Here is an 18,867-nt window from a genome sequence, read left to right on the forward strand (position 1 = left end):
TCCCCAAGATTTGAAAATTTGAAATGTGAGAAGAAAAGAGGAGAGAACACTATAAAAAAAAACAATTTTCTTAATAAAATAGATAATAATTGTAATATTACATTGTGGTGGACAATCTGTCCTTTTAAAAAATGTGACTTGTTACTTATAGCCTTTTTTGGTCACAATACCACAGTTAAATTCCATGGGTGGGTAAATACCATGGGTGGATGTCACTTACAATACCATGGGTAAATTACATGAGTGGATAAATACCATGGGAGGATGAATACCAAGGGTTGATACCACTTACAATACCATGGGAAAATACCATGGGTGGATGCCACTTACAATTTCATGGATAAATTCCATGGGTGGATGCCACTTACAATACCATGGGTAAATTCCATGGGTGAAGCAATACTATGGGTGGATGAATACCGTGGGTGGACGTCATTTTCCATTCGAATCACATACACTGTTAAATAGATTCTCCCTCCCATTGAAAAATATCCAACAGTTCCACCAATACTTGTTGATTTGATTGAGGTAACTTAAATGCCTGAATAAACCGTTGTTTAACTAGATCCATCCTAACATTGAGGTTAGTATTGATCCATTTGATAAACCACCACAATGCTCTATCTCGCAACGTAGTTTGAAATTCAAAAAGCTTAGTTGTGTTGGCGGTCTCACGAGCTCTCCAGACATCTTCGCATAAATACCAGTATGTTTCAACATCTTCACAACCCCTCTTGAAAATTCTGTGTATCTAGTGAGTGATCCATCTGTGACTCCTCCATAGTTGATTGACTTGAGGAAAAAAGTGTAAATCCTTAGGAACCCAGTTGAGATCAACTCGCTAAATTTGACTGACCAACACCACTAATACTACCTTTACCCTTATATCGACTATGTACTAGCTAGTCTTGAATAAGCTTATGTACCTTATAAAAGAGAAGATCAGGACTTTGATATGGCACCAAGGGAAGGTCAGGGAGAGGAGGAGTCGTGTTGTTGTGCTGTGGGGTTCTACATCCTGTTATCGAATCATACTCAAAGAAATGTCACCTCATTGCAAAGTACCATAGTCATTCAGACAATTGGCTGAGGCATTTGAAATCCTTTTGAATCCTTGTGTATCAGAGTAACCACTTCTAGACGTTCCACATCACTGCCATCGAAAGCTCCTATTGTGCTTGAAAAAGAACCTTCTTCCTTGTTTCCTTTTTGTAACTCCAAAGTTTCCATTTCCTTATTCCATAATGCCAAACTTTGTACAATGTCTCCTATGCGCTACAATTCCCTTCACCTAACCCTAACTTCCTGTAACTTACTTTCCCGCCACTCTTCAACTATTCTTTCCCTTTGCAATAGTCTAGAATTTCTCACTTTATGCAACTCTTCATGATTCATTCTAATAACTTCTTCCTTCTCTTGCATCTGAACGACATTCCTCTTCCTTAATACATTCCCCCAGTACTACAAATTTAAGCTACCATTTGACCTTGTGGGAATCCCAACAAGTTGTCTTCAACCAATAATACTTTAATCCAAAGAGGAATCTCTTTTAACAATTGTCCTCATAACCCAAACTTAAACATGGCTTCCACACGAAAAAATGATTGGTTTTTCTCAGTCGCAAATTCAATGATGTAGCTTTCAAGAGTTGCATCAACCCAAAAGTCAAAAACTCTCATTAGGTATGTATCAACTGATGAAAATAATCCATATTAGTTGTAGTCAAATTTCTGCGCAACCTAGGCCATGTCACAGCACCAAATTTATGCTGAAGTCAAGTCAACCTATTCTCTAATTCCTCAGGAAACTTACCCGAGAAAATATAGTATTGATCACAAGTAGGCTCGACGTACAAAATCTCCTGTCAAATCCAATATTGATCCTTCTATATCAATTGTGCATGTTGCAAAACATGGTGGTCAAATTTCTCATACCATCTTTCTCGGATCTCTCGACCGATACAACCTGGTCACATGATCTAAATCCCCTAAGAAACTCAAGGTCTTGACAACGATACAATTTGCTGGTGGAAAAGTTTAAATGGAGAATGAAACAAGATTCGACCTAGGGTGCCAACAAATATTTTCTAGTAGTCTAGCATTTTGCTAACATTTTCACTCCCTTGGATCAAAGGAGCGCCTCACTTGAGGCGAGCCAGAACCACAGAAATATGGAATAGGGATATAGGAATAAATACTTATGCAATTTAAGAAACTATTAATACGTCCACTACAATAATCTACATTATACATTTAAAAGGAAATAAAAACATAATATTCTTTCTTAAAAGGGGGTGCGAAACACATAGCATAAGAGAAAACTCCCATCTCCTTTTATTAACAAAGTTCAAAGACAGTTCACATCAACATTCCCTCATTACAACTTGTGACACATTCAAGGCTATGCACATAAATTACAACTCAAACATTTATCAAGCATGTATCATTGGATTAACAGATCTGCATATAGCATTCTTTCTTTTTGAGCTCAGATATGAACATTTTAATGGCCCCTAAAATTTTTGACACTTTCTAAACATTTCATTGTTGTCTAAACTTGTGTCTCGCTACTCTACATCTTCTTTTATAACCTACACTCGCTTGATTTGGTCTTTGATCCCTCACTCAATTGATCTGCAGTTTTCTAAAAGCTGGGGAAATTACCTTGGTTTTCCTGTTGGTTACCAAAATCAGTTCCAAATTTTGTGGTGCACACCAATAATTTCCTCTGCACAAGTCCCAAAACAAATATTTCATTTCTGCTTTGATTTTTTGGTGCTATACTTCCGATGACTTTATCCAAAATGTTGTCCACAAAGTCTTCTATTACTTCAAAAACAAAGGAACTAACACCAACCATATACCCTAGAGGGTTATTGGTGGTAAATTCATTAATTTCTCATGTTGCACAACATTCCACCAATTTTTCTAGGCTTCCTCAATGTTTAAAACTCTCCAACTCAATCTAATTCCTAAAAGCCTCAGAGTTGCTTCCCATACTTATAGGGTGAAAGGGAAACTTAAAAAAAGATGATTTACCATCTCTTCTACATTTTTGCACAACACACACGAGCCTAGGCCATGTTTATTTATTTTCTAAAGATTGTCCCATGTCAACAATTTATTTCTAAGTAGACACTAGAAAAATAATCTTGACTTTGTAGGGAATTATAGTTTCCATAGTGATTTCCACCAACACACCTCTATGTGCTAGGCTTTCTTTTCCATTTGATAGATGTAACCAAATTTATGAGTTTAAAAACTAGCTGGCGAATGGAATCTTCTGAGTTCATCTAACCAATCCCTTATCCTGACATGATTTATTTGTAATTCTATGGTATAATCCTATCATGCAGCTTCCAAATTAGGATCTAAATGAAGTTCTTCATCCTTTTTCCAACCTTGATATCATATCCAGGAGCCTTTGGCGTCTATTACCTAATTTAAGAAAAAATTCCTTGATCATTTAGAGATGAATTTAATTCCCTTGGTAATTCATAGGCTTCTTTGCATCCTACCCAAGGCTCAATACCAATTTTCACTTTTTCCTTGTTCCCTATATGCGATCGTAGACCATCTTGAATAACCCTCAAATATTCCATTGTGACTTTTCAAATGACAAACACATTTGTATTTTTTTTAATCCTGCCTTCGCATGCATTCCTCAATGGGGAGAGGATCGATGTACTTCCCTTTGACTACAAGAGTCCATAGATTATCCAACGAAGGAATACGTCATCCATATCTTTCTCCAAGTGACGTTGCAAAAATAGGAAAATCCTTTATACCACATCCTCCTCAAGCTTTTAGGAGGGATATCTTTTCCCTTGCCACCCAAGGGAGTACACCTTCCTCCTTTGCTCCAACCCATAAACATTGTCCACATAGTTTCCTTATATGAGAGAGAATTCCTTTGGGTATCCAAGTGAGGGATATCCAGTATAAAGTTATTTCCATTGGAACTAATTTTATCAGTGCCAACCTTATAGCCCTGGAAATCCATTTAAAACTCCAGTGTTTTATGCATTTTTCAATATTGGCCAGCAACCACATCCAATCTTGTTTTTTTATAGGAATCCAGTTTGAGATGGAATCCCAAGTATTTGAGACTATCCTTCATTGGTTTTGCTTCAAATGGAAGGTAAGTTTGAGCCCTTTTGATTTCTGCCTGAGATAAACCTTCATGAACTAAAGAATATTTTTTCTCATTTATACACATACCTGTAGATTTAAGAAACAGGTTGAGGGATTCTTTCAACTACTAAAGATCCCCTCTAGACCCATCAATAAAAAGGACAATATTATCTACAAACAAAATATGAGTTATGAAAATATTTGTGGCTACCTCCACCCCTTTTACATCTCTTCTACGTTTTTCTATGAGAATCATATGACTCAGCCCTTCAACAACCAATACAAAGAGGAGAGGTGATTCCGCTCCATTTATTAAGACTGCAAAATTTACATATGTAAGACAAACAATAATCGAATTGATAAAAAAAATATCAAAGCCTAGATGAGTGAGAAATAGGCATAAATAAATCCAGCTGATTCTATCATAAGCCTTTGATAGGTCTATTTTTTCTATCAATCTGTTTCTTCCGCTCTTTTTAATGCTATGCATAGTTTCCTAGGTGATACCTATAACTTTGTGAATTTGTCAGCCATCTAAAAGACTAAATTTTTCCCTAGAAACATTTTTTAAAGTATGGTTTTTAGTCGCATACCTATGATCTTGGATATTATCTTGTATTGCAAATTGCAGAGAGAGATTGGTCTAAATTCCTCAAATGTCTTAGGATCATCGATTTAAGAATTATGGCCAAGAATGTGGAGTTGAAGGGTTCATATATTTGACCATTGATCCTGGAATCCTCCACCACTCGTGTAAGATCATCCCTTATCAGTTCAAAGAAATGTTGGGAGAATTCAACTGTCCAACCATTCAGGCTGGAGATCTTATCTTTCTGCATAGTTTTGATTACTCCTACTTCCCCTTTTAGGATTGAAGCCAAGGGCTGATCATTTACTTCCTTCTCTACATATCTAGGAAATAAGTGAGTGACCTGAATTACTTTTGGCATAGTTGCTTGTTCTGGGGCTCTAAATAGTGCTTTTAAATGGTCTCTCCCCATTGAGGCTAATTTGTGAATTTTTATTTTTATGTTGTACTTCCATCTACTTTATGGATTTACCAAATAGTATTTATGTTCTTTTTTCCTCTTTCATAGTTTTGGAAAAATTTTGAGTTTTCATCCCCGAAAGTTAGCCACATAGCTCTTATTTTTAGTCTTAATTATTCTTCTTTGTCTTTTAGGATCTTCCTTTTCGTACTGTCTATCTATTTTATCCTTTCCTTGGTTCCTTCTATCTCATATCCACCACCCTTTGAGATTTCCAATATTTCTAGGACTACTTCAATGTTTTTTAATTCTACTTCTTCCCTTATAATTTTTTCTTTCACCTAGGTTATTGTAGCATGTTTCATTCTTTTGAGGTTTTCCATAAATTGATGAGTTATGGTGGGTCCTTGGTTAGGGGAATATGAGATCTGGGTGGCCTTTATCAACTCATGGTAGCTTTCCTCTTGGAGCTAGACTAGATTAAATTTAAAAGGGATTCCAAGCTTCCCACTACTCCCTTTCAGCTCTAGGAGAATAGGGAAGTGGTTTGATTCTCCTCCCATCCCTACCATTGTTGAAAAAGGGAAATTTTTCTAATTAGATATTCGTTCATTAGAAAATGATCTAACATCTTTTCTACCCTAGCCAAAGTCGAACATTTGTTTCTCTAGGTTGGTCTGTTTTATATTAAATTAATATCTATTAGATTGCTAGCGATAACTTTATCACAAAGAATTCAATGAAGGGATTAAATTGAGCCCGCAGACCCCAGGTATCAGACATTCCCAATGAGAAATTTAAATCCCCTCCCACCACCACATTTGGAGCATTCATGATGGATTTTGATAGAAGGGAATTCCAAAAGACGACCCTGTCTTGATAAGGGTCATAAATTTTTTGAAATTACCGGAGAATCCACAGTAAAAACAATTTTTCTGTCAACGTTTCAAATCCCAACTGGGATCCATCATCAGGACTACTTGAATGCTTGATAGAAGAAGAGCTTAATTGAAGGATTTAAATAGTAATGAGGAGAAGATTAAAAATAAGATGAATGTCGGCTGTTTTAATATTAATTTGTAGAATTTTGAATATTCAATTTTGTTTAATTATTGATATAAATCATTATAAATTATTATTATGTTAATCATTATAATAAGAATTATTTAATTAATTTTAGTTAGTGATATAAATTATTATTATGTTGATCATTATTATAAAATTTAATTAAGTAATTTTAATATTATTAATAATTAATTGATTTTTAATATAGTAATTATTATTATGAATTTTTAATTCATATAAACATTTAATATTAGTGTAGTATTATTTATAAAATAGTATGTGCAATATTTAATATTGGTATTAAATGAATACTATATTGTATTAATATTTAATATATATATTATATGATAGTATAATGTTTATTATAAATAGTATGTGGTATATTTATTAAATAATGGAATTTAATGAATAATAGTATTAACATTAGTGTATTGTATTAATATTAAAAATAAAAATTAACAATACATATATTTAAAAAATAAATAAATAAATAAATTTTTTTATTAATAATTAATTAATAATAAATAAAAATATTAATAATAAGCACAACAATTGACTATTCATTGGAGGTTCCAGAGCGAACGCGCGATTTCTCTCTGGCGATGGTGAAACCCCCGAGCCCTTGACTGCGCTCGGCAGCTCCGCTGCTGGGTCGCAGCTCCCGCTGCGAGCCTCCTGCTCCGCTTGCTTCCTCCCTCCCTGGGCCTTCCGCCCCGTCTCCCGCTGCTGCTCGTGCTGAGGCCGAGGGCAGCCTGCTGCTCCCTCTGCTGGGCCTCTTGCCTCTTCCCTTCTCCTGCGAACCGCCTCCGGCATGATGGGATCTCCTGATACTGGTCAGGCCGACATGGAGAAATCTTTTGCATCACTTATCCCAGAGAACAATCCAGAACGGATCCGACCCACGGCTTCAAAATTTATCAAGAAGCTTGATGAAATACCGGAGATCCCTCTCCCCCCAACCCTCCCAAGGAGATCCGCTGTTGCCTTGGCAGAACGAGGACTAGTTGGGCAGTTCACAGGGTTATGGCCGTCCTCCCGAACTGTCCAACGATGGGTGGAAAGAAATTGGAACGCTATGGTTCAGGGGAAAATTGCGATAAGATTCTGTGGAAGAGGCTTCTTCACCTTCCTCTTCGAAACTGTGGAGGACCGCAACCTAATCTTTAGGAATGGACCATACTTCATGGACACCAGAGGCCTTTACCTCAACCGCTGGACCCCGGACTTCGACCCAGAAATGGATGTCCCCAATGCAGTCCCGGTTTGGGTTCGCCTTCCGCATCTGCCGCTTCACTGCTGGGCTGATGAATCAGTTAGAGCAATCGGAAACGGAATAGGGAAATATGTGGACAGAGCGGAGCCAAAAGAGAATATGCACGCCTGCGCGAGGATCTGCGTGGAAGTGGATTTGGGCAAAGGATTACCAGAAGCTGTCAAGCTCAGAGTTGATCAGTGGACACACATACAGCAAGTGGATTACGAGCAACTTCCCTTCAAATGCAAGGTATGTCACGAATATGGTCATTTTGCTAATAGGTGCTCTAAAGCTAGAACAGAAGTCAATGCCAGCTCTGAACCCCCAGAGGAAACATGGGAAGTAGTAAAAAAAAAAAAGAAATCAAACCCTCCCCCTGAACCAGAGGTGCCCCACACTGATATCCCTCCCATCTCCGCCGTCCCATCAAGCATGGATCATTCCATTCCCTCATCCTCCAACCCTTTCGAAACCCTAGCCTCAGAAGAACCCTCATCCCCCCCTCCATCCCCCAAGGGCAACAGAACCCCCCCCTCCTCCCCCCTCCAGGCTTCCCCCCCTCGCACAGTGGAAAGGATCCTAACAAGGAACAAAACAAAGGAAAATATTACAGCCACGGATCCACCAAGGAAAGTGGGAAGGAAATCGAATAAGGAAATAAGAGATGAGAATGCAGCAAAAGAGATGACCACAGGAACACAGCAACCAATAGACACATATCTTGACAAGAACAAGGGAAGCGGCGAAAAAACGAAGGAGAAAATCGGGCCTCACAACAAAATAGGTAAATGATGATTTTGGTCTCTTGGAACTGTAGGGGGATGGGCTCCTCCCTCAAATTAAACGCAGTCCGTGATCTCATGAACTCAGAACAACCAGACTTCCTCCTACTCCAGGAGACCAAAATTAGTGAACAAGAATTCCAAATCAGCACCTCAAAGTTTAGAAGGTATTCAGGAACAGCCGTGAGTGCAATAGGAGCATCAGGAGGCATAGGTGTATTATGGAAGAAAAGCAAATGGAATCTCATAAACAGCAATCCAAACAGGTGGTGGATTAGAATCGACATGCAAAGTCTAGATCTGAGGGAGGAATACACAATCTACAATGTATATGCACCACCCCACTTTAGGGACAAAGCCACTTGTTGGGAATCATTGAAAGCAGATATAGAGGCCTTACAAGGAAGGAAGATCTTTCTTGGAGGAGATTTGAATCTAATCAGGAACGCAGAAGAAAAACTTGGAGGGAAGTACTTCACAGATCCATTCAGAGACAAATTGGAGGACATCATACAAGCTCACAAATTTATAGACATCCCCCCTCAAAATGGCCGCTTCACATGGTCTAACAAAAGGATAGGCAGAAACAATATCAAAGAAAGACTTGACCGAATTCTTGTTCAGGAGAGTGCAGCAATCAGCTTTCAAAGGGTCCACAGTTCAATCCTACTGGGCTTCACTTCTGATCATAGACCTGTAGCGCTGCACTTGGAAAAAGAGGAGAATTTGGGCCCCCTCCCATTCAAATATAACAAGACCTGGGATGCCATCGAGGACTTCAAATCTCTGATCAAGGAGACATGGAGGATAGAGATAACAGGCTCACCGCATTATGTCTGGGAATCAAAGATCAAACACCTAAGGATCGCCATAAAAAATTGGGCAAAAAACCACGCAAACGAGGAGAGGAGGACAAAAACCGAGTTGCAAAGAAGCTTGGAGGAATGGAATCAGGAAAGGGAGACAGTTCAAGAAACAGAAGAAGATCAAAAGGTAGAAGCGGAGATGCACAAAGCTTTATACAACCAGCATCGAAAAGAGGAGGAAGAGCTCAGGCAAAAGTCTAGATGTCTCTGGATCAAGTCGGGGGACAAAAATACCTCTTTCTTTCACAACTGCCTCAAGTTAAGGAGAGCTGGAAATAATATAGGTAAGATAAGGTTTAATGAGAAAGATTTAACAGAGAGTGAGGAAATCAAGGAGGCCGCGACAAATCACTTTCAATCCCTGCTCTCAGCTGACCCTCAGTACAAAGAAAACCCGGACTTCATCAACATTATTGAAAGAAAGGTTACTGAAGTTCAAAACAGCAATCTGGATAAAGAAATCACTATAGAAGAGGTGGAGTGGTCCATCAACAGCATGCCCCTGGACAAAGCTCCAGGCCCGGACGGCTTCACGGTAAGCTTCTACAAAACCCATTGGGATATTATCAAAAAAGATTTCCTCAGAATGGTGAGAAACTTCCACCTCAAAAGCAAATTGGGAAGTAGTGTTAAATCTTCGTTCCTAGCCCTCATCCCAAAGGATCCAAGCCCCCAATCTTTTGATAGGTTCAGACCCATCTCCCTTTGCAATGTGTCTTATAAAATTATCTCAAAAATCCTAGCTAATAGGCTGAAACAAATTCTCCCTTCTATCATTTCTGACAATCAAGGTGGGTTCCTTCCCAAGAGGCACATAACCGATAATGTAATTATGATTCAAGAAGCAATTCACAGCAGTATAGCTAGAAACGAGAAAGGAATGATAATCAAGTTGGACATGGCTAGTGCCTTTGACAGGGTAAATCACGCCTTCCTGGAGACTGTGCTTGCAAAGTTTGGGGTTTCAAGGAATTTCATCAATAAGGTCATGGAATGTGTCTCTCAGAATTGGACAGCTCCGCTCATCAATGGGAGGCCTTGCAGAGCCTTCATAAGCACCCGTGGATTGAGGCAAGGTTGCCCCCTATCCCCCTTTCTCTATATTATAATGGCGGAAACACTAAGCTTGCATTTAGAAAACAAGAGAAGGCTGAAGGAAATCACTGGAGTGGACATAATCAGAGGAGCTAAAGGGATCAATCACTCCCTATTTGCAGACGACACTCTGCTAATAGGTGGAGCTTCAAGCCTTATGGCAAGGAGATTCAAGGCCATCCTTGATCTCTTCCTTCAAGCATCGGGGGGAAAACTAAACAACAACAAATGCAAAATATATACCTGGAATGTTCCAAGACATATAACTCAAAGGATTGCTATGATTCTGGAAATTCCAGCCCAATCTAGTTGGTCTCACTTCATGTATCTAGGACTCCCGCTGGCCAAAGAATCAATCAAACACGAAGTATGGGTTAATTTGATCGAGAAGCTTAGAGGCAAACTTCAAAGTTGGGGGATGCACTGGCTCAATCTAGCAGGAAGAACAATCCTTATCAAGTCCATCTTATCTGCCCTCCCTATTTATCAATTCGCCATAACGCTCGCCCCCTCAAGTATCCATAAACACATGGAGCTCATCCTTAGAAGCTTTCTCTGGAAGGGTGGAAAGCAAGAAACGAAGAAATTCAGTCTTGTAAAATGGGAAAAGGTCATCCTCCCCATAGAAAAAGGCGGGCTAGGAATTAAAGTGCCCAGATTGGCAAACTTGGCAATGGGATTCAAGTTAATATGGAGAATTCTAACTGAGAAAGACTCCTGGTGGGCAGAGGTCTTGAAAAAAAAATACCTAAGTGGAAGCAACAGCAATATCCTCTCCGACACAATCACAGAAAGACAATGCACCCCGGTCTGGAAGCTGATCAAAAAATCTTTAACTCTCCTCAAATCTCATATCTCCAAAGCCCCAGGCAATGGGAAGCAAACCAGCATATGGAAAGACAAAATAATGGGTCAGGAAGCCAAGGAAAAGCTTCCCCATCTGAGGCCGCTGCAGCAGTGGATGTCTGATAAAAATCTCACAACTCTCTTTGACATTTCAAATTGGGACCATGACAGCTGGAAAGGCTGGAAAATCAGGCATCTTCCTGATGGACTAAAGGAGCAATGGAACAACCTTAAACTCTCATTAGCAGGAGCAGCTCCCACAAGCAAGGGGAAAGAGGACAGTTTCATATGGGATCCAAATGGAGGCACCTACTCGGTTAGGGAAGGTTACAAAGCGCTCCAAAAACAAGCTGCATTGAATAATTGGCAATATCACAAGAACGCTTGGAAAATCGAAAGTATCCCGAAGATAAAACTCTTCAATTGGACCTTGCTTCATGGCAAGCTCCTAACAGCTGAGAATTTGAGAAAAAAGGGGATCCAGGGGCCTTCCATCTGTGTTATGTGCAGGAAAGAGGAAGAAAGCCTCAATCACCTCTTCATAGAATGCCCAATAGCATCGACATGCTGGAAGCTCATAACCAGCCCTCTAGAGACAGGGGAGGTTCCCAACCAGGTCTCTCTCCTTCAGAAAGGCTGGGGGAAACTCTCTCCCTTTCCAACCAAAGACACAACCCTCGCCAAGAGACTCTGTTCCAGCATTCCCTCCAACCTCTGCTGGCAGATATGGCTCGCCAGAAACGCAAGCATCTTCAAAGACAAAAAACCTAGGATCTCAAATATCCTGGCCAAAACTGTTGCGCTTATAGCTGAGACTATTGAAGCCAACGGGATTCAACAAGCTGACCCGGAATACTCAACTGAGCAAGTCAAAGCATGGGTTCAAAGATTCAACTGCAAGCCAAATCCAAAATTCAAGACAATCAAGGGATCTGGACAGAGTGAATGGAAGATCAGAGGGTCAAAAGAGGACGTTAACAACTGGATCCAAAGGCAAAAAAGGCACACACTACACTTCGACGGGGCCTCAAAGAACAATCCAGGCATAGCTGGAGCAGGGGGAGTTTTAAAGGACCCCCAAGGAAAAACGATGGTTACATATGAATGGAGCTTGGGGACTTTGTCAAACAACAAAGCAGAAGCATATAGCCTCCTTTTGGGGATCTCCATAGCGCGGAGGAGGGGAATTCATGACCTTCTAGTGATGGGAGACTCAGCAATCCTAATAGCAGCCTTAAACAAGGGGAACAACTTCAACCAATGTGCCCTGAACAGAACAAAAGACAGAATCTTTGAACAGGCCAGGGGCATGAACAACGTGACTTATAAACACGTCCTCAGAATACATAATAAGACAGCTGACGAGCTGGCCAACAAGGCCATCAAAAGACCCACGGGCCAGGTGAGGGAGAATGAGGAAATATATGATCATGATATCCCATAGATATATCTTAATCCCAATGCATCTGACTGTTAGTCACCTCAGGCATCTAACTCGAGACAACAGGCCAGCGAAAAAGAGATCTTCTGCTCTACAAATCGATCTCGACTGCCAAAACGGAGGGTACAGGACAGGGAATCGGCCTCAGGACCTGAACATGCAAGAAAACAACAGCATTTCTCTTCGACACTCTCCCGGAATCAAAGGAAGGCGTGATCATGCCCATACCTGTTACAGAATACAAGGACGGTCACAGAGCACCTCAGATCACTCGAGGACAGATATGATCAGTCACTCCGCCTCCATTCATGAGTGGGAGATCGCCCGTTGCATCCTTTTTAAACTCATCAAGAACCCAAAGGCCCTCACTACTCATCAAAACCATAGCGCGCGCAGGAGAGCCCTTCTGGATCGGAGGCAGTGCCAAGGTGGTTTTTTCTGCAGTAACAAGGCTAGCACCGGAGACCAAATACACTCTGAGATTCCCTTAATGAACGGCAATAGCTGGCTTTCCTTTGCGCACAGTGGCACCAGGCATCGAGCGCAAGCAAACTCCACGAGGGCGGACTTACCAGATCTCCATCTGAGCTGGGTAAACAATCTTCCCTTTATCTGTGTTCTTTTCAATACTAACAGTTGGTTCTGTGCTCCCAGCACTGCTCTCAATCATCAACAGGGCACTCACCTCAACTCTGCCTCACCAAAGCAATCCGGCTACACAAGCGGCAAGCCTCATAACTCCTCAGCATCTGACAAAGCCTTCACCGCTCCCAGCAAGATGGCTGACCAGAACAATCAGCAAGCTAACCAGCAGCAGCCAAGGAACCCGATGGATAACATATTCAACAACAGAGATTGCCATATGTGCAAGGCACATGTCATTATGATCAATGCTCTGAAGAAGCAGGTGAAAGAACTCACTGAGGACTTTCACGCGGACAGAAACTCGAAGAGAAAGAAGCTGGAGAAGAGGAAAAAAGAAATCGAAGACCTTAAGGATCGCTGCATCCACATGGAGGCAGTCATTGACCACCTCCGCACCTTAACTGAAAGCCAGCAAGGAGAAGCTTCAACAAGAGTGAGCAAGAGGGAACCTCTCCAGGATGACTCGGTTACCCAACATCCCCCCTAACTCATGCAGTGTAGTTATAAATGGATAGGAGGATCCTTTGTAAGGCAATATAGCCGTTTAAATTCAGTATTAAGTGTAGTTAAGAAGAGCTTCGAGAACTATGGGTCTGCGAGCCCAATTTTGAATCTCAGCTCTTGGAATCTTCCTCTTATTGTAATAGTTTTCGAATCGCAAGTTTTATAATACACAAGTAGACGACTTTGTTAAAAAAAAAAATATTAATAATTGATTATATATATATATATATATATATTTGTAACTAATAATAAATAATTAATAACTAATAATAAATCATTAATACTAATAATTCAAAATTAATATCAAGAATTAATAATTAATATTAATAATTAATAATTAATAATAATATTAATTAATATTAATATTAATAATTAATTAACATTAATATTAATAATTAATTAATAATAAATAATTAATATTAATAATTAATAATTAATATTAATGTTAATTAATTATTAATATTAATATTAATATTAATATTAATATTAATTATTAATTATTAATATTAATATTAATATTAATTATTTATTATTAATTAATTATTAATATATATATATTTTTTTTGCATGTGGTTCACGAGCACCTTGGTCAGTGAGTGATCGCTATGTCTACGGAAAAATCTGGGCAATAGCTAGGCTAAATCGCCCCTCGGCCTACTGCAAGACCTGACCCCAAGGGCTTCGGGTGGATTCGACCCTATGACCTCCCGATGGCGAGGCACGGTTTTTGACCAACTGAGCTAACCCTTGGGGCTAATTAATTATTAATATTAATGCTAATTAATTATTTATTATTAGTTAATTATTAATTACAACAAAAAAAATAATATATATGTATTATTATCCATTATTAATATTTAAGATTTATTATTAATTAGTTATTAATAAAAAAATTTATTTATTTATTTATTTTTTAAATGTATGTATTGTTAATTTTTATTTTTAATATTAATACAATACAGTAATGTTAATACTATTATTCATTAAATTGCATTATTTAATAAATATACCACATACTATTTTATAATAAACATTATACTATCATATAATATATATATTAAATATTAATACAATATACTATTCATTTAATACCAATATTAAATATTTCACATACTATTTTATAAATAATACTACACTAATATTAAATGCTTATATGAATTAAAAATTCATAATAATAATTACTATATTAAAAAGTCAATTAATTATTAATAATATTAAAATTAATTAATTAATTTTTATAATAATGATCAACATAATAATAATTTATATCACTAATTAAAATTAATTAAATAATTCTTATAATAATGATTAACATAATAATAATTTATAATGATTTATATCAATAATTAAACAAAATTGAATATTCAAAATTCTACAATTAATATTAAAACAGCCGACATTCATCTCATTTTTAATCTTCTCCTCATTACTATTTAAATCCTTCAATTAAGCTCTTCTTCTATCAAGCATTCAAGTAGTCCTGATGATGGATCCCAGTTGGGATTTGAAATGTTGACGGAAAAATGGTTTTTACTGTGGATTCTCCGGTAATTTCAAAAGATATAAACCACAGAAGTCTTAAATCCAAAAAGGGTCATAAATGTTGATGAGGGAGAGGTCCATGTGTTATAGGCATATTTGGGCACATCAACCCCAAACTCATATGTCGATGATATTAGGGCTCATCAACCCCTAAAATAGTTGTTTTATACCCTAAAGAAGCTTAGTCATCTGAATGCCTCATTCCCCAAAAGTTCCATCTCAGAAATCATCCAGAAAGTGCCTAAACTGAACCATATCTGAAAGCCTTGTGTTAGGGTGAGATGCATCTCACCTGCTACACTGTCTAAGTGAGATGCATCATAGTTTGACCCTTTAGTAAGTGCGATGGGTGAGGATGGACAAAATTCCGGGACAGTTTGTTAGTTGGTTGCTCATGGAATCTTCTAGAAACTTCTCCTGTGCCACTTGCCTCTTTGAATTCGCCCAAGGATGACCAAGGGAACTAGGAAACCATCTCCAATTCCCCTATCTTGTGGAGCTAATTTCAACAAATAGAATGACATTCATCATCCCCATTTATGACTCACCCTCTTGCAATTATCTATAGAAGGATCTCCCATCCAAGAGATCAGAAGGCTGAATTATTCTGAGTTGTAAGGAAGTGTTGCTAGTTTTAGTATTGAGGTGAAAGCATTGTATCATTGTTGGTGTGTTATTGCTTATTCATGAGGTGAAGAAGGCTTGAAGCTGGGAGGATGGCACTGGATCAGACTTCTTATGGGTTGTAATTCTCCTTGATATCAATAAAGTTCTTCAAGATTTTTCCCAATTTATTGTGTTAACTGTAAATGCATTCACTTCTTTATCATATTTTTTATTCTATGATGTTTATGCTGTGATGGATCATTATGCTTTGACAAGTCTTTTTTTTTGTAGTTGTGCAGGTACTCTCCAAGAGTATTAAGTATGGGGAGGAGTTATGGGATCGACCAAAGGAGAGCGAGATCAAGCGAGGATTCAAGTGAAATTTATAGGTTGGTCCCTCATAGTCTCTTTCTTATCTATCACTCATAGGAAAGATAGTGAATTGCTTAAACTGTTGTTTCTGGGTTAGCTACCAAACCTAGAGGGTTAGCCGTTCGACAAGACACTAATTTTCCCAGAAAAAATTAGTGACTCCGCTGGGGACCTATGATTTTTTTTTTTTCTATTGCTTGTTCTATGTTAAATTATATAAAATATAGACAAATTCTGAAGCTAGCCAGGAAGCTTTCGAACTGCTCTTATTATGCAATTGCGTAGTAGATAAATTCTGCTTCAGTCAATCTTAGGTTTAGTTTATATATTGAGCATTTGATTTGAAAAAGCATCAAAATGCCCTTGTTGGTGGCTTAGTAACCTCTTAGGACATTCCATCATACTTTGCTTATCATTGTTCATCAAAATCAAGCTTAATCCATTGAAAACTGCTGCAAATTTGAGCCAAAACACTTTCAGAAATTGCTCCCTGGATCATCACACTATCTTGAACTGAAAAGCGAGATGCATCTCAGTTCTTGAATGTGAAAATTTCTATGCATTGTAGTTTGGCCCTCTACTAAGTGCGATGGAAGATTGAAACTCAAGTTTCCCATCTATGAGTTTAGGTTTTTGACTAGCTTTCATTCCTGTTTGGTTGCTTGCTGAATATGAACAATGTCTCATCACTAAAGCAAACTTACATCACTCAGATCAGCCTCTATTTAGAATAAGATTAGTGAATGTTTTGTGTATTTTTTTTACATTTACAATCCATTTTCAAAAGTAGTGTTAATCGATTGGTTGTTTTAATAGAAAAAGTGTTGTAAAATCTTCAGTTTTCGTCAAAAAAGTGAAGTGTCGTAAATTGCTCCTTCATATCTTATCGATAAACTATTTTTATGCATTTGATTTGATTTCATTTTGTTCAACGTGTCAAAAAGATATTTCTTCATGTTTGAAAGTGTCGTTTTGAGTCTTCCTTTCCCTCTTTGAAGAAAAATTGTCGAAATTTGTCATTTTGAGTGAAACATTTTGAGTCATTACTGCATTTAGTTTTCCTTGTTAAATCATTCACACTAAGGAGAGCTGAAAACAAATACATGCATTTGAATTTTAGTATTTTGGTTTGCGAATGCTTAATAGGAATATCTAGGGAAATTGCATTATGTGTGCTCTTTGCTCTTTGTTAAAGATCTGATTGCTCTATCCTTTAGTAGATAAGGTTTTCATCGTTCAAACTAAATCAAAAGTTTGTTTATCATGATAGTTGCATTTTAGGAATTGCGAACATACATCACATGGTGAACCATCAAAGGCAAACTTTTAAGAAAGATCAACTTTAAAATGAACTTCAATCAACTTAACAACGCTTTGGAATCTAACACAACACATTTAGAGGTCTAGGCTAGAGACGTGTTCCAGTGTCGTTAAAACTAGTCGCTATTGCTTTCATTGAAGGTTGGGTGATTCCTCCGCTTTGATATGACAAGTGCTAGCATGGACTTGTGCTCCCCATTCCGTTGCGTATATGTTGGGAGACCACAATAGGCTTAAATCCTTTATCCATAGGAAACTGAGTCTTCCACCTTATCGATCGCAATGTATTGAACACAACATTCGGGAAGATTGACTATCATACATAAAGTCCTTGGTAATTTATCTTTAATTTATCACCAAGTTGTATATTGCAGTTTTGCGATTGGTCTCATAAGCCTTTCTATCTAGATTCTCTAGAGTAGTCACTTTCATTCCTTTTTTACTCTCTAAAAGAAAAGTTCCATCTGAGCACTTGTCCTTTCAGGCTCATTAAAAATTGAAGGCGACTAGAGTCATCTTTAGTTTTTTCTCAACTCTTTAAAACTGAAAAAGAAAAGTTGCATCTAAAGTGTCATTAGAATTAATTGACTGTGAATAACATACCTATTCCTTAGTTGATCTTAGGTTGAAACATATGGCAACAAAGCCGGAGTCCACTGATCAAGGAATTCCTTTTGATGGGAATCCTCTTCCTTTTCCTTCTTTCGAAAATATTGGTGCTCCTTATATGGCTACATTGTCCCTTCTAGGATTTACCATTGGCTTGCCAGTATGGTTGTTTTCAACCTCCTTGGTTCAAAATGTCGTGATTTCTCTACAATCAAGTACACCTCCAATTGGACAAAATCAACCTCCAGTTGATCCTAAAGTTGACCCTTCGTCTTCTTCCTCAGTTGTTTCTTCCTCCCCTTATTCCTCTTCACCTAGTGAAAGTATTGGTACTAGTAACCAGGTGGCTAAGAAGAAGAAGAAAGGGAAGAAGAAGAAGAAAGGGAAGAAGAAGAAGAAGAAGAAAATTCAACGGAGGGGCAACCAAGAAACCATTGCTCTGAATGCAACCATTGATGAGAAGCCATCTATTAAGCCACAAAAAGTTCGATTTCCATGCAAAATTTGTGTGGGAGACCATCTTCTTAGAAATTGTCCTGATATTCCTCAGATATTAGAAGAATGGTCTTCTCGTTCACATCATCTTATTTCATCAACCTCTGGAGATCATGTTGGTAACATACCATCAACTAGTGATAGTAAAGTTCATGAACAAAAGGGAAAAGTCAAGTTTCCATGTAGGTTATGTGAATGGAATCACCCCATTCACCTTTGTCCCTATCTGGATGAAGCCAAGAAAGTGTTGGATAACCATCCTACTTCACCACAGCGACATCCATCTGGTTATAGGAAAATCT

At 38.1% G+C, this 18,867-nt stretch overlaps 1 protein-coding gene across 1 annotated transcript; it reads left to right on the forward strand.

Annotated features, from left to right (window-relative positions):
• The first annotated feature begins 7,001 nt into the window (after positions 1–7,001).
• Positions 7,002–12,475, forward strand: LOC149183005 (uncharacterized). Its single transcript, XM_089414770.1, has 2 exons — positions 7,002–7,691; positions 8,339–12,475. Exons 1-2 carry the CDS (start codon positions 7,002–7,004, stop codon positions 12,473–12,475), a joined length of 4,827 nt encoding a protein of 1,608 aa, XP_089270896.1.
• The last annotated feature ends 6,392 nt before the right edge of the window (positions 12,476–18,867 follow it).

Source organism: Pinus tabuliformis, chromosome 3_2 (assembly GCF_031772625.1).
Source record: "Pinus tabuliformis cultivar Carrire ecotype Pingquan chromosome 3_2, CPIR1, whole genome shotgun sequence".
Lineage (NCBI taxonomy): Eukaryota > Viridiplantae > Streptophyta > Pinopsida > Pinales > Pinaceae > Pinus > Pinus tabuliformis.

Bases quoted from the DNA above. Each gene is read 5' to 3' on its own strand.
- LOC149183005 (XM_089414770.1), top strand. From the start codon at position 7,002: ATGGGATCTCCTGATACTGGTCAGGCCGACATGGAGAAATCTTTTGCA. The intron at 7,692-8,338 runs GTATGTCACGAA...CTCCTACTCCAG, and splicing joins AACTTCCCTTCAAATGCAAG to GAGACCAAAATTAGTGAACA.